General features: G+C 34.4%; 2 protein-coding genes across 8 annotated transcripts in view; one reads left to right on the top strand and one right to left on the bottom strand.

Moving 5' to 3' along the window:
* The window catches only part of LOC106152776 (phosphatidylinositol 4-phosphate 5-kinase type-1 alpha), a 26,281-nt gene extending 24,273 nt beyond the window's left edge, over positions 1-2,008 (bottom strand). For all 3 annotated transcript variants that reach the window (XM_087007016.1, XM_087007017.1, XM_087007018.1), the window contains exon 1: positions 1,836-2,008. In XM_087007016.1, coding sequence (XP_086863142.1) covers positions 1,836-1,908 — 73 coding nt within the window. In that variant the 5' untranslated portion in view covers positions 1,909-2,008. The remainder of the gene's footprint in view (positions 1-1,835) is intronic.
* LOC106152767 (uncharacterized) lies at positions 2,004-14,432 on the top strand. Of its 5 annotated transcripts, none has more exons than XM_087007012.1 (20): positions 2,004-2,127; positions 3,882-5,646; positions 6,178-6,458; positions 6,730-6,855; positions 7,191-7,327; positions 7,621-7,762; positions 8,007-8,135; positions 8,582-8,696; positions 8,889-9,083; positions 9,461-9,706; positions 10,007-10,230; positions 10,550-10,646; positions 10,891-11,025; positions 11,252-11,365; positions 11,642-11,758; positions 12,058-12,137; positions 12,494-12,619; positions 12,890-12,985; positions 13,162-13,250; positions 13,431-14,432. In XM_087007012.1, exons 2-20 carry the CDS (start codon positions 3,912-3,914, stop codon positions 13,573-13,575), a joined length of 4,329 nt encoding a protein of 1,442 aa, XP_086863138.1. In that variant the 5' UTR covers positions 2,004-2,127; positions 3,882-3,911; the 3' UTR covers positions 13,576-14,432. The 5 variants fall into 5 exon arrangements, with proteins under 5 accessions (XP_086863138.1, XP_086863140.1, XP_086863139.1 ...); XM_087007014.1 differs by lacking the exon at positions 2,004-2,127 and adding an exon at positions 2,229-2,369 and having other exon boundaries at positions 3,882-4,329; XM_087007013.1 differs by lacking the exon at positions 2,004-2,127 and adding an exon at positions 2,229-2,369 and having other exon boundaries at positions 9,461-9,682.

The following is a 14,432-nucleotide window of genomic DNA, read 5'->3' as shown; positions in this document are numbered from 1 at the left end:
GTGTATGTGTGGTATATTGTGTAATTCATCACTTAGTAGGCTGACTGGTCAGTCCATTCAATATCATATGACATGACTGCAGAGACTGTATCACAGGACATTGCATGAGCAGCCAGCTGCCATACATGAAAACACTGGGTGTCTGAACTTTGGATGCACTCTTCATGCATATCTATAGCAACAGCATTATCACCATGATATATATATATATATTTTATTAATCATCTGTTTATTTTTAATAAGCACTTTTTCCTAGTATTCTCTGAAGTCATCTTGTGAAATTCATATATATATGCTTTTTCATAAGAATAAAACAAAAGAAAAGGTCTGGACAAAATGGTAAGCATTCAATATGCTATATTCATTTCAGTCTGAAAATTTATAAGGAAATACATAGTTCACTTATTACATTCATAATTAGTTGATTTTAAACTAATAAATTTGTGTTGTTTTACGCATTTACAATATATATCATATATATAGTAACAGCTGGTATTCTACTCCACACCTACTGATAACCTTTCCCATTGCATAAACATCCGTGAATCACACATCAACTATTGACTGCAATCCTACATTTATTTGCTAACTAACCACCACGGAATTTATATGTTACAAGGAAAACTTAGCCTTCTCTTTATTCAGGAACATAACTTATGCAATTTATCTAATGGAAGTTTACCTCATAAGTTTGGGATATACGGGTCTGCATGATATATAAGTCATTGTCGCAGCTAGCTTTGGAATTAATGTTACTTAGAGAAATAAAAGTATAGCCCATAAATTTAAATAAAAACAAAGTCCATTTTAATATTTGTTTATGACTGCCTATAAAGAACTACTACAGGGCAAGGGTGTGAGCCAGAAAACAGGACATATATATTTCATCTTCATGACTGGTCAGGGAGGTTACTAAAGTATATTAATTATTTCATAGTTCACCATGGTTCACTACTAATAAGTTAATTATTTTATTACAAACCAGGCAGTAGGCAATACTAGTTTTTATTTTCCATTTCATTATGTTAGCACCCCTCTGCTATGTTTATGTTTTCTGTTGCATTAATATTTATTTGCTTTAATATTGTTTACAATTTGTGTTAAAGTCAATATCAAAACCTGCTTCAAGTGGCAGCTCAAGTCACTGGCTCTTCAGTAGCTGAATTCAGTATGAAGTCAAATCTGAAGCACTAATAGTTCTAGCTTATTGGCACTTATTCTGCTCAGACTCAAACACAACAGCGTACACACATGAATGTAAGTAGGAACTAGTATGATTACTTGAGCAAGATATAATGTACACATCATTCATGTTTATGTAAAAGTATGGGCACATCAATGCCTATGTCATCAAGGCAAATGGTTAATCTAAAACATCCCTTGACTATATTGGTCTGGGGCACTACATGTGCTCTATATGGGTAAATGAATTAATCCTTCAAACACAACAGGAAGGTTAAGCGACTCTGTGTCTCTCTGTAGCCCACCTGCTGGTTCAAAGTCTCTCTCATATTAACCTGAAATGCTGCTGTGCAGTTGTCGTGGATTCTATCCTCTGCCAGTGTGGTGTATATTATTTATTGCTCGCCATGATTTTTTAAAAATTTAGACTTGACTACTTCACACTGCTAATATAGGACTAAAACACTTCCAAGTTCCATAATAAGGAATGAAGACAACAGCTAATTATAACTTCCTGCCAAAGTAATCGGTCTACTACAGAGATCCATTAAATGTTACTTATAATTGAAGACAAAATCAGACAAACTTGGTATTACCAAGAAACTAAACAACAAAATCAAAAAAGTCTTAAAAGCTACTCAGAACCAACCTACCATCATCGAAATTTTTCGTTGGGGCAGGCATCACGGACACGGCCCCAGCCGCGCCTGCAGCTGCCGCTGCCATCTTTAAATGCACGAACTCTTCTGTCTCGTTCTATTGGCCTTCTTTGTTATAATCATATGCAGTGCTATGTCACATTTCAATTTCCAAGGTGCATCGAGCTAACACATAGAAACTGCGAGGAGGAAAGTTTCGCAAGGTTTGTCACAGGGTTCGTCCTAAGTCGGCCATTCTTTTCAGGCATGCGCAAAAGGAAGTAAAGAGTGGCTTTTTAACACAGGGGTAAAGTTTATTTTAAAAACCAATAGTGTCATTTTTCATTTTTTGCATAAATCATTATTGATATATATATTTTTGATAATAAACTTTTAGAAATCAAAAGATATGGAGAGTTGATAAATAAATGCTTACATACACTCCCCAAACTTCTGTAAGATGTTCTTGTACCCTGTGGAAAGTAACCTAACAACAAAAGATGGCGAGCGATGCTTTGACTTAGCAAAAATGTGATGGTTGAAAATTTGGTAAGATATCGATTAGGAATAGCTAATATTTTGTTAATTACAACCATTTGGGCTTAGATTATATTATAGTATTTTAGTTTACATTTTTGCGGATTAGTTGCGCAGGCCATTGCTGATTAGAATTATCTTCCCTTTCAAACGACAATGCTTGCTTCTTCCAGTACATATGTACTAGAAAGTAAGCCCTGCTCTTACAAGATAAGAAATAACACATTACAGAGTGAGAATTAAGTAACATTTTCATTATTGAAAGGGGGTATATCTTTATTAAAGATTGAATGTATATTAAGTAACTTGTTTGTGGTTGTATATAGAAGGAGCCAAAATCTATTTGCATGTGGATTTATACTGGTGGTAATGTAAGAGCCAGAAAGTTGTAACCCGAACTGCCCATGTTGGTATCTGTATCCTGCCAAAATATTGGTAAAACTCAGATGTGTATTCTGACAAATGAAATGGACTTATATTTAATATTTTTAAAGGGATACCAAATTAATTATTTAAGTTCAAAACACAGATTTAAGTGATACTGCTGATAGTATGATAACTTAGATGGAATAATTTTGATGAAAAGTTTTCATTGTGGTACCAATTTGCATGACATAGTAAATATTGCTTTGGAAAATTCTTTGATGCATTCATAATACTTTTAAGAATCATATTTTCATGCCACACCCTCATTTTTTAAAAAATTAATTTTATACTATCTACTTATAGTTATTTCTAAATTCCTTTATATTATTCATAGGTGCATCCTGCATACATTTGAAAATGCTCCACAGAAACATATTAGAAACATACTAGTGCCTAATATTGCTATTACATTCAGCATGCAATGTGGTAACTGTCACATCTCTCAACTTCATGCAAGAAGAAAAACCATCTATTTTATACACAGTACAAGAAAAAAAAACAATGTGTCGTTTTCTTGTGTTATCAAGTGAGAATGATGCCATGCCCAGAAAGTGTCTTGTGAATGTCAGGAAGGCATATGTAATTCTTAAAGACTGGCCAGTCATTAAACCTAGATTATTCAATTAATAATGTAATAAAACATCAAATCTATGCAGGGACAGGTTGAGCAATAATTCATGAGTAGGGGATTTTTTTTTATTATAAAAATTCATTTTGGAAGGAAAAGCTCATATTTATTAACTTTTAAATATGTTCTTGAAAAAACACTTCTCTGAACAAACTCAAAATTTGCTGCTTTTCATTCTTGTTAATCACCAGGTGTGCCTATTTATGCAGACATGCAACAGTGTACCTTTCTTCTCATGATACACACTTCCAGGCATCTCAGCCCACATTGTACATATTAAATGTATCTATGGTTAGAATCTTTTTTTCAGAGAAATGCAAAAAATTAAGTAAAATGCTGGGAAAAATGTGAAAATTACACTTGATCTGACACTGGTCTCATACCAGCATGTTAGAATCATACAAAATTATGTAAACCTGCTTTTTTTCTTAAAATACATTTCTGAATAATGAATAACCAAATTTTTTTAGGTTATATAGGGATTAACAGGAAGAAAAAACATGGGTTGTGGAAGCAGTGTACAGACTCAGCAACCAAATGCAGGGCCTGCTCTTGCAGAACCAACATTTGAACCAAACAAAAATATTGGAAAAAAAGATGAAAGTTTCACAGAAACAACAGAAAATGACAATTTGAACCATTGTGATAAAACTGTGTCAGGTGCAAAGAATGAAGATGATACTCAAATAATAAGTCAAAACACAAAATCAGAAGAAAAAGAACCAACTGTTTTGGCTGAAATGCCTGTAGATAAAACAAACTCTGAGTCAGATCAAATACAAAATCAGGATACCACAGGAATTCATGATGAAGACTACACTGGCAAAGCTGATTCTAATAAACTAGAAGCTATTTCAACAGAAGCGGGACATGAAGAACAAAAGACAAGAGAAGAAATTGGATTGGCCAGTTTGCAAGGTAAAGAAACAAAACATAGTATATCTGGACCAGATCTTTTATATAGAAACCCAGTTCTAGTACCAGAACCAAATACCAACACCTTTCATATCCCTGTAAAACATGATGGTGATCATTTTGAAAGTTGGCCTGAAATGTCAACCACAGCAAAAAAGGAAATCAAGGGACATTTAGAGGACACAGAGAGTGACAGTGACCAATTAGACCATGGAACAATTATCACACTGAATGATGGCAATGATACACCTGTGTTGTCAAGAAGCTCATCGGGTCTCACTTCTGTCACTGACACTGACATGGCTTCAAATATTGGCGCAGGTCCTCCAAGGAATTCTCTCTCTGGGACAAGTTCCCCTGTGTCAATTAGCTCTTCATCTTCTGACGAGTTAAAGACAAATACTGAACATAAGATAAATTCTGCTGTAGAATATTCTAGTGTTGAGAAAAATGTCCATGCTCAAGGCATAGAAGATCTTGAAATGAGGGAACAAAAGTTTCTGTTGCAACCACAGCAAGATGATGCCAGAGCTGAAGGTTATGAAAATGGTGGTGAAATGGTATTGGATAAAAATAAAGCTCAAAATACACCTGTTTTCACAGCTGATACTTTGCATAATAAAGGTGTAAACCCATCTGAAAAAGAAGCTCAATTAATAGAAGATGCTATGACCAAGCTAGATGAAAAAATTGATGTCACAACAACTGCAGCAGCCCAGGGCTTGGAACGTAATGATGAGAACATTTGTAGTGGTTATGACAATGTGCTCTACTCTCAGAATGGAGATTCTTCTTTGCATGAACAAAAAGTAGCCTTGTATGAGAAGGCGGGACAACAGGAGGGTGTGGTTCTTGACCATAGCATGTTAGAGACAGAAAAGCGGGGTCAAGCCGGCATTGTCAGGGGGGAAGATTTGGCAATATGCGAAGTAGGTAACCAGGGGACAGTTGAAGATGTGGGAGCTGAATCAGGTGCTGCTGTTGTTGAAGCGGCCAGGGACCCAGACCTCCAGTGTGCATCTCCTGACAGCGGCTTGCATGGATCAATATCAAACTTCAGCAGGGAGAACACCGAGGAAAACACTGCAGTCATTGCTGAAAGTAAAATAGAAATCACCAGACAAGAGGTGAATGCAGGACAGAGGACGGATATTGATGTAGACACCAAAATGACACCAGACAATGAACAGATACAGTCTCCATTAGAGGCGTATGCTAATAATGCTAATGAGGAGTTAAAGCATGTAGAAAGACCTGGGAACGTGAATGAAGAAAATACAAAAGAAATCAATCCCTCAGGGCCTACTGAATTCAGTTCAAGTGAGGCTCTTTTCTTCATCTATCTGCAGTCACCTATAGATTACTTATATTGTGTGCTGTAGTCTCTATTTTCTCTTCCATTCTGTTGTTAGGCATGGTGAGTGCCTTTGAATCACTGAACTATCTCAGCTTTCTTAAATTTTTCTAGGTGCCGTTATACCAATGTTTCCCATTATAACTAGTGACACAGCATGGGTGTCATAAGCATATTTTACATTCCTGTATTGTCTTTTTCCTTTTGCATTACTCACTGAGTGCACATATTTCTGTTTTACCCACTAGCACACATGTTTGAGCATGCAAATTGTCATTTGATATTAGTTATAAATTAATTTTTGTTACTTCTAGGGGACATAAAATGAAATTAACTTTTTGTTAATAATATATTGTCCCATAATTTCTGCCATATAGTTTTTTATAAAATGATACGAAAAATAAGAAATCCTATTTTATTTGGAAAAAAAATGGATATTCGATACAAAGATAAGAATTTGTGTATGTATTTTAATATTTTTCTCTGATTTTTTTCAGGCACAGTGACTTCAGCAGCAGAAGAATCCAAGAAAGACATGCCTAAGGACAACAGGCCCACAGATTGTACTAAAAATAGTAGTACTGAGGAATCTGGCAACAGCATTGGACAAACTGACCAAGAGCAATTTGATGTTGCACTTCGATTTGCCTGCAGTCTCATCAAACCTGATTGTATTTTTAGCCTGGCTACCAGTAATGTGAGGAAGCTGACTTTGCCAAGGGCGCCTCCTCCTGGGCTAAATCTGTCAAAATTGGTAACCTGTTTAACACACACTCAGGTTTGTCCAGTGATTATTGATATATTGATAACTATATTGTCTGATTTTCTTATCCAGTCACTGAACAATAAATTGATTTTCAGTCTGATAGAGGAAAATTAATTTTGTAAGAAGTAGTATCATGAAAGAAGAAATTTATTGATTGAGACAAAATATGTACATATATATATTTACACTGTACGTGACATTTATTTAGATGCTTTGTGCATGATTCATTGAGTTGAAAGTGGTCTTTTATAGCTTTGTTGTATTGATTCTTTTCACCATTTAGGAAATAGATCTCTCAGGAAACAATCTAGGACCACAGGGATTCAGGGCAGTTATACTGTCTTTATGTCAGAATACCACCATTACCAGCCTCAACATTGCTAATAACATGACAGACACAGATTGTGCTGTAAGTCAGTGTAAAGTCCAGAATAATTATATCGAATTAAAAATATATTAGTGGAAATCTCATGCTAACAAGTTCATATTAAAATGAAGCATATACTGTAATTGGTATTAATATGTTTCCCAGAAGAGTCAAAGAAAATGTCAAGACAAATTATATAAAAGTGAGATTTGTTGTGTGCATGCACAGTAACTGTGTATGACATTGTGTAAGTATATGCAATTATCCGTTAATTGGTATGTTATAAAAGTGATAAAACCAATTTGAAAATATTTACCATGAATGTATAAAAAATATAACCAGATCAAATAATGCAGAACATTTTCCTTGTTGTACAGGTTTCTGTTGGAAAATTACTTGAGAGCAATGCTAGTCTGATAACTCTGGATTTATCTGGAAATCATCTTGGAAAAGACTTTTTCTCTAGGTGTGCAGGTCCAGCAATGAAAACTAATACATCATTGAGGGCTCTGAAGTAAGTCATTCCTCATTTAACATTACTTTCCTTTATATTTACCTGTCTGCATCATTACCCAGGGTTTTCCTGTTAGATTTGATTTACAGTATGTGGGGGTTTTTTTTGGTGATGTTAATAAATGATACATGAATGATATTCAAGTACTAGTAAGTGGACTTACACTAGTTTTTATTTTATTTTTTTATTTTTTAATTTTTTTTTATGCAGCCTTCATTGTATGTCAGTAAATATGTATTCTCTCATACACATGTAGAGTTACACCTTTTAATTTTTTATCTTTTATTTTTAAGGTGCCAAAGTATTGGAGCAACTGATTTAACAGTATTTTTTGAGAATGTTCTAAACAACTCGACCTTAGAGGACATAGACTTCAGTCACAACGAAATGACCAATGGTATGGCAGTCAGTCAACTGTTAGGAGACTGGATTAAGGTTTGTTTCAGAATAAGATCATGATCTTGTGGATATGTTACTGTATGGCTTTTTTTCCCCGTCATTATGTATATCTTTTGACATCTGTTAAAAAAAGAATGAATGCAAAGTGACATGATATAGCACCTACTAATGTTATTTCAAAAGATGAAAACCTGAATAATTTACCACCCTTGTATGATTATTTTATTTATTTACATTTAAATATACAAAACATGGGTTATCCTTATTGCTGTTAATATAGGGATCCAGCTGCAAGCTAAGAAGCCTTCAGCTGCGAAACTTTGGGTTGAAGGGGGATGCAATGAAGCCGCTGATGCAGGCTGTGGCAGCTAACTCTAATTTAGAGGAACTCAATGTGGGGATGAATGAGGTAGAGTAGACACACCTGATGGATTATTTATGTGAAATACTTATATACATAGTGCTCATTAATTTTATTAGGATTTGTATCATGAAAGAAGAAACATATCGATTAAGACAAAAAAATATGTACACACACACACACACACACACACACACACACACACACACACACACACACACACACACACACACACACACACACACACACACACACACACACACACACACACACACACACACAGTACGTGACATTTATTTAGATACTTTGTGCATGATTCATCAAGTTGGACAAAAAGACCAAAGAACTATTGCAAGCTTCTAGATGCCTGTAGTTGTGGCATGTTGTGAAAAAAATACATATGGCTGTGATATGACTGGGATAGAATACATGTATGTTAAAATGATAATGAAAAAAATAAAAAAAATAATTATTCAAATCCCACTTTATTTCAGTTTACGTCGTCAACAGATTTCATGGACAGTCTGTGCATTTGTGTGAACCACAAGAAGTTAACCAGACTGGTATTGGATGACTGTAAATCAGTGACAGTAGAAGAATGGACAGCAGGTAAATTAGAAAACTGGGTGTTGTGTATGCACTGCTTGTTACATTATAATTAAACTATGTACATTTTACTACAGTAGCTATAAAAAATACTTAATTTATGTATTGATTGTAGCTTTCATCATTTTAACAATTGTTGTCACTTTCCACTTTTTCTGTATGTTATCCATTTTTAATGGAATGTTACCATTTTAGCTGAAGCACCTTCTCCCATAGAAGCCAGCCCTCTGTCAGTCCTCAGTCTCTCTAACTGTAGTTTGAATGACCAGCTTCTGTCCAGCTTAGCATCAGCTTACTCTGGAAGACTTGTACATCTCAGGGATGTCTCCCTCAACAGCAATGCCAGTATTACTGAGAAAGCACTTCAATACGTGGAAGATCTTTCAACTGGTGAGTTTAAGTTTCAGATTGCTGTTGTAAGGACTAAGTTGAACTCATTTATTTATGAGTATGAAATTTGAACCTTTGAGGCATAATGCTGAAATATATAATGTTTTAAGCACTGGAAGTAATTATTATTAAGGGAGACAAGGAATTTCAAATGATTCATTAGCCTACAGTTTCATTTTTATTAAAAAACTATTAATAGCACTGAACCATGTGCATCTTGAATTATTATTTATAGATTACTAAATTAAATGAAATCCCGAGTGAATTTTAAACAAAATTTCATGATTTTTCTACACTTTTGAAAACAAGCATAATACATTTAGCTTTTCTATCTTTTATTAATATTTTCCAAATTTACTCCTTTGTTATTTATGTAGAGAAAGATTCCACAGGCAGCAGCTTGGAACGTCTGTCAGTTGGAATGAACAATATGGAAAACCTCCCAGCATTCCTCTGTAGTACAGTACGTCTGCCAAAACTGAAGTATCTGAATCTCAGGAAGGCCACTATGAGCCCTGCAGCTGTTGGAAAGCTGGCACCTGTCCTCACCAGTGGCAGAATCTCAACTCTTGTGATTGATGGCATAAAACTCTCAAAAAGTAATGCATTAAGTGAGATATTAAGTAAGTGGTCCATCCCTTGTTTAAGTTAACGGTCATGCCATGTTAATCATCACAACTTTTTGTTGCTGAAAGCACACCTCTTCAGTTTTAGTATGTAACTTTTCTCATCAAGATTTGTTCCCAAAGACTGCTAAATTAAAAGATAATATCTTTGTTATTTAATTTAAAAATGTGATTTAATTCATTAGTTGTGCAGGTTGTTTCAAATAATTAAGTTCCTTGTGTTCACTAGGTTTGTCGTTAATTTACAAACAGACCTACCTACAGATGCAGAAAATGATGATCCTTATTTTTCCTCAGGTGCAGGCCCAAGCAGTAGTTTGAATGCTCTCAGTCTGAGTAGTTGTGCCATAGATGATGAGGATCTGAAGCCTCTCTGCAGTGCTGTGAGGGATGGTCTTCCTCTACACATGCTCAAGTTGTCTAACAACAGGTTCTCTGATGCATTTGTGGAGGACATGGTGGGTGCTTTGGTGTCGCAGACAACTCATCCACTGGCACTCATTGATGCCTCTGTTAATCAGGTAAAAAGCATGAGATGATGGGTGTTGTTTGAAATGGGTTTGTGGTAAGACTAATGTTTATTTGGATGATTTCTAACATCTGTTTTGCTGGAATATTTTGTGTTAATCAATTTCTGTATGTTATAGTAAATTGGAAAATAAGAAAATTGCTTTGTTAGATCAGATTGATGGTATATTTGAGACATAAAAAGGTTCAAGCATAATTCATGTCAAGCATGTACATGTATTTGTAATTAATTGAAAGACAGTAAATTGTAAATGTACCATTGAGGTGATTTTATAATCCTTTAGGGTTTTCTTTTTCACTTTATGTTTACAGATCAGTTCAGCTGGAGCAATGAAGTTTTGTGAACTTTTCACCTCAAGTTCACACCAGACAAATATCCACTCACTCAACCTAAGCAACAATAACATAGGTGTGCATACTATTTGGAGTGTTACAAAATTTTTAACTTGATAACTTTAAAGATTGTGGAATAGCAGCTGTGCTGATTATCTTATAAAGGAATAGGAATTTAGATATTTTTAAAGATATATTTTAAAGAACAATAATGAATTAGAAAGATATTTTTTTTGTGCAACTGCTGAAACTTCAGACAACATTTTAAAACTTAATCTCCAATGCCAAAAGAAAAATAAATTCTGTGTATACTTTTTCAGATCACCAAGGTGTTAAGGCCTTGGTTGGCTGCGTTGGAAAGACTAGCTTGACCAGCTTACACCTGAACAGCCAATCCAAGTCATGTGAGGAGGAGGAGATGGACGAGGTGCTCACTTCACTGGCACAGGCTCTAGGTGAGAATGCAATGTCTGTGTCTACTGTGCCAGTGTTTAATCTTTAATGTGGCATTCGCTAAAGGTCTTTTCCAGATGATACTCTCCACATCTGTTTTCTGCTCATTTGGAAATTGAAAAAATTTTGTCGTTGTTTTTTTTTCTGAATTTTTAATACAAGTGTATTATTTGTATGCTGACAGGTTATACCATATACACTTAATAGTGATACTAATGTTATTTCCAGGTCTGACGGTGCAGGGATCAGGAGAAGCTGTGGTGGAAGCATGCAGTGACCTGCCTAAAGTAAATGTGGGACCCTATACTGTGGTGCAGCTCAACAACCTGGGGGGTAACACAGGTACTAGAATATAACAAATATGTTTACCATTTATGGATATCATTTTGGAAAAATAGGCAAAATTTAAAATGGAATACAGGGTAAACCCTCATGTTTGACCATCTGTTTGATGGTTTTAAATTGTTGTATAAAACAAAGCATACATAGCATTGTTGTTAAGAAGATGCATGGGTTTAGTATGGTGTACAAAATCTTTGAGCTGTTATTTTCTAAATTTTACGATAAGAATGTAAAAAAAAAACTTTTTAAACTCTTGTACATATAACCATTATTCAGGGCACATGGGAAGCATGTTGGACTGTTCAGCAATATCCACAGACTATAAGAAGAAGAAATTGCCACATTTATCTTTTCATCATGCTTTGCAACTAGCCTCTGCATTCAAAGGTTATGGTAAGTTTTCCAGTTTTCTCCCTGGCTATGCTGTTTATACTTTATACTTAGAGATTGCATTGATTCATTCAATATTGCAATCTTGACAACAAAATGGCCAAAAGAGTATAATATAGGTGAAAAAGAAACAAGATAACAACATGTAAGTATACATGTTGCTTTTAGAATTATTTTAGTAATAGAATCTGATGTGCCCTGCAGCTTAATAATGTGAAGTATGAGAAATGATAATTAATTTTTGAAAAACGGACTGTTTTTGTCCCTGCATCAAAATCATTTTATTATTCATTTCCACCTAGATTCTCCAGAGTGTTTACTGTCCAGTGATGAGTGGAATATGATTATTGGAGCAGATAAAGAAGCCCCATCATGGTTGCAGGTTAGAATATTATCTTTATTTATTATTAATATTTTTGTGTGGTCATTGTGTTATGTTTACATACTATTTTACAGTATTTTAAAACATATTTATTTTGAGCAAAGAATCTTGTTAAGTGGATTGAAAAAGCAGTTCTTATTGATTTTGATAACTTTTTCACAATTTTCAAATAGAATTAAGTTGTTAATTTTTTTTAATGATGATATTTTTCTTGAGTGCAGGGTCATTTGCAAAACAAAATTTTAAATTTTTAAGTTGAATTTTTAATTTTTTTTTTCTTTGTTATGGTATGAAAACCTTTTTGCAGTATTTGATCTGATGTGATAATTTCTGAAGTCACAATTCTGAATTTGTAGATTGCTGACCACAGAGATACTGCAGTGTATATGAGCCAGCTCCCAGCCAGTATCACAGTCCAGAAGATGGAGGGGATTCTGGAGATGGAGGCTGACTGTGAAGTGCAGGAGGTCTGCCTCATGAAGGTAACATTTCTGGAACAGTGAATGTACTAACGGATTCACTCTGACTGGAGTTGCATTATTTTTATTTGTGTAGCTGGGATGTTGTAAAGATTGAACCAGCATTCTGAACCTAGTTGATGATTCCATACATTAATTCACATTTAATCACTTTTCTTCTGCATATTTGAATGTCAATTTTTAATCAAAAAATATTATTATAATAACATAATGTCAGTATAGGCAAGCAATATTATTTATACATTCCTTATTATGCCATGCATTGTTTTTAAGGATCCTATAAATAGAAAGAATAACGGACTAGCATGGGTACTGCTGGCTGATAAGGTTTCAGTGGAAAGAGCAGAGAAGTTTTTCAACAGTGGAGAGGTAAAAAAAAATATTAAGTGGCTTTTTATAGTCTACTCTTTGATCTGTACATTTTAGATTATAAAACAATGGTAATTGATGTTTTACACTGACATACTTGGAGAGAGAGAGAGAGAGAGAGAGAGAGAGATTGATTCCTTAGCACGTTTAATCTTGACTTTTTTTCTACCATTCAGGCATTGGTATTTGGCCAGGCCTTCATGCTTAGCAGAGTTGCAGTGAAGATTGATGACCAAGCCAATACTGAAGCTGAGAAAGTGGCAAGGTAGGTTTGGGTGTTGTTCACCCTTTTGACAAGTCCTCATATGGTTCTTATTTAAACAGGAATATCTGAGACTGGGAATCAATGTCCTCATTTTCTTGTTTTCTCATATCAAGTATGAACTGATATAATTGTTTGAAGGTAATATAAAAATGTGGTAAATGTTTTGCTCTGTATTTCCAGACTGGACATGGAGAGACGTATTCAGGAGAGGAGGGCTGCTGAGAGGGAACACAGGACTTTGATTCAAACTAGCTATGCCACATCCCAGGCAAGACATGCATACATGTTGGCAAACCCAGCATATGCTGATGGTAGGGTGTGGTAAATATGAGGGCAAAGTAATTTAAGTTGCTTTGTACTTTCTAAAGGTACATTTGTGACATGAACATGTAACAGAATGAAAATAAAATTGTGACCATCTGAAGTCCAAGTGATAAGAACTTGATACATAAGAATTATGCATAAAGATACGATTCTAATCACATAAAACACTATTACAATAATTGTATTTTATACTTATTCAGACCAGCTTGCAAAATTTTAGGTTCTTTAATGCAGTCTTGTTTTTACTGTATTGCATGAAAAAAAAAACACAAAGTGTATTTATGTAATCAAAAGTAAGATAAAGAAATGACAGTCGTAAGAGTATGAATTATTCTATGAACTATTTGTTCATGAGATTTCATAAAATTATATGTAAGGTTAATTAATACACCTAATCCCCTGCTACATGTTATTGCAATGAAACTGTCTTAATAAAAGATCAATATTAGTAAAATTACTTTTAAAGTTGGAAATTGAGCAAGATTTTGATAGTTGTAGTTTATTGCAATATGTGTCTCATTGGTTAAACATATAAACATAGATATATTATTATTGTGACCTTTGAGAATGATGTAGGTTTTACTGTGCTCTATGTGTGAGACATTAAAATTTTTGTAGGTTTATTGAAAGTGTACTTATTTGTTATTTAAAAATTCAGATATCATGATTTTGTGCCAATTTGACAGTCTAGTATGGTTGAATTCATGTGTTGGCATAGTAAGAATCCTGTGGTTAACATTGATCTCACTTTGGTGAACTTAAGCAGCAGCTGTGATAAGTGCCAATACTTTTAAAGTGCCAATATTTATACGTAGCAGAGAAGCAAATTGAATGAATCAATAAACATGTTTGAATCCA

This window comes from Lingula anatina, chromosome 2, assembly GCF_051362555.1.
Source record: "Lingula anatina isolate TDL-2025a chromosome 2, LinAna3.0, whole genome shotgun sequence".
In the NCBI taxonomy this organism is placed as follows: Eukaryota; Metazoa; Brachiopoda; class Lingulata; order Lingulida; family Lingulidae; genus Lingula; species Lingula anatina.
Note: the sequence above shows the minus strand (reverse complement) of the source record. Positions and strands in the feature narration are given on the sequence as shown.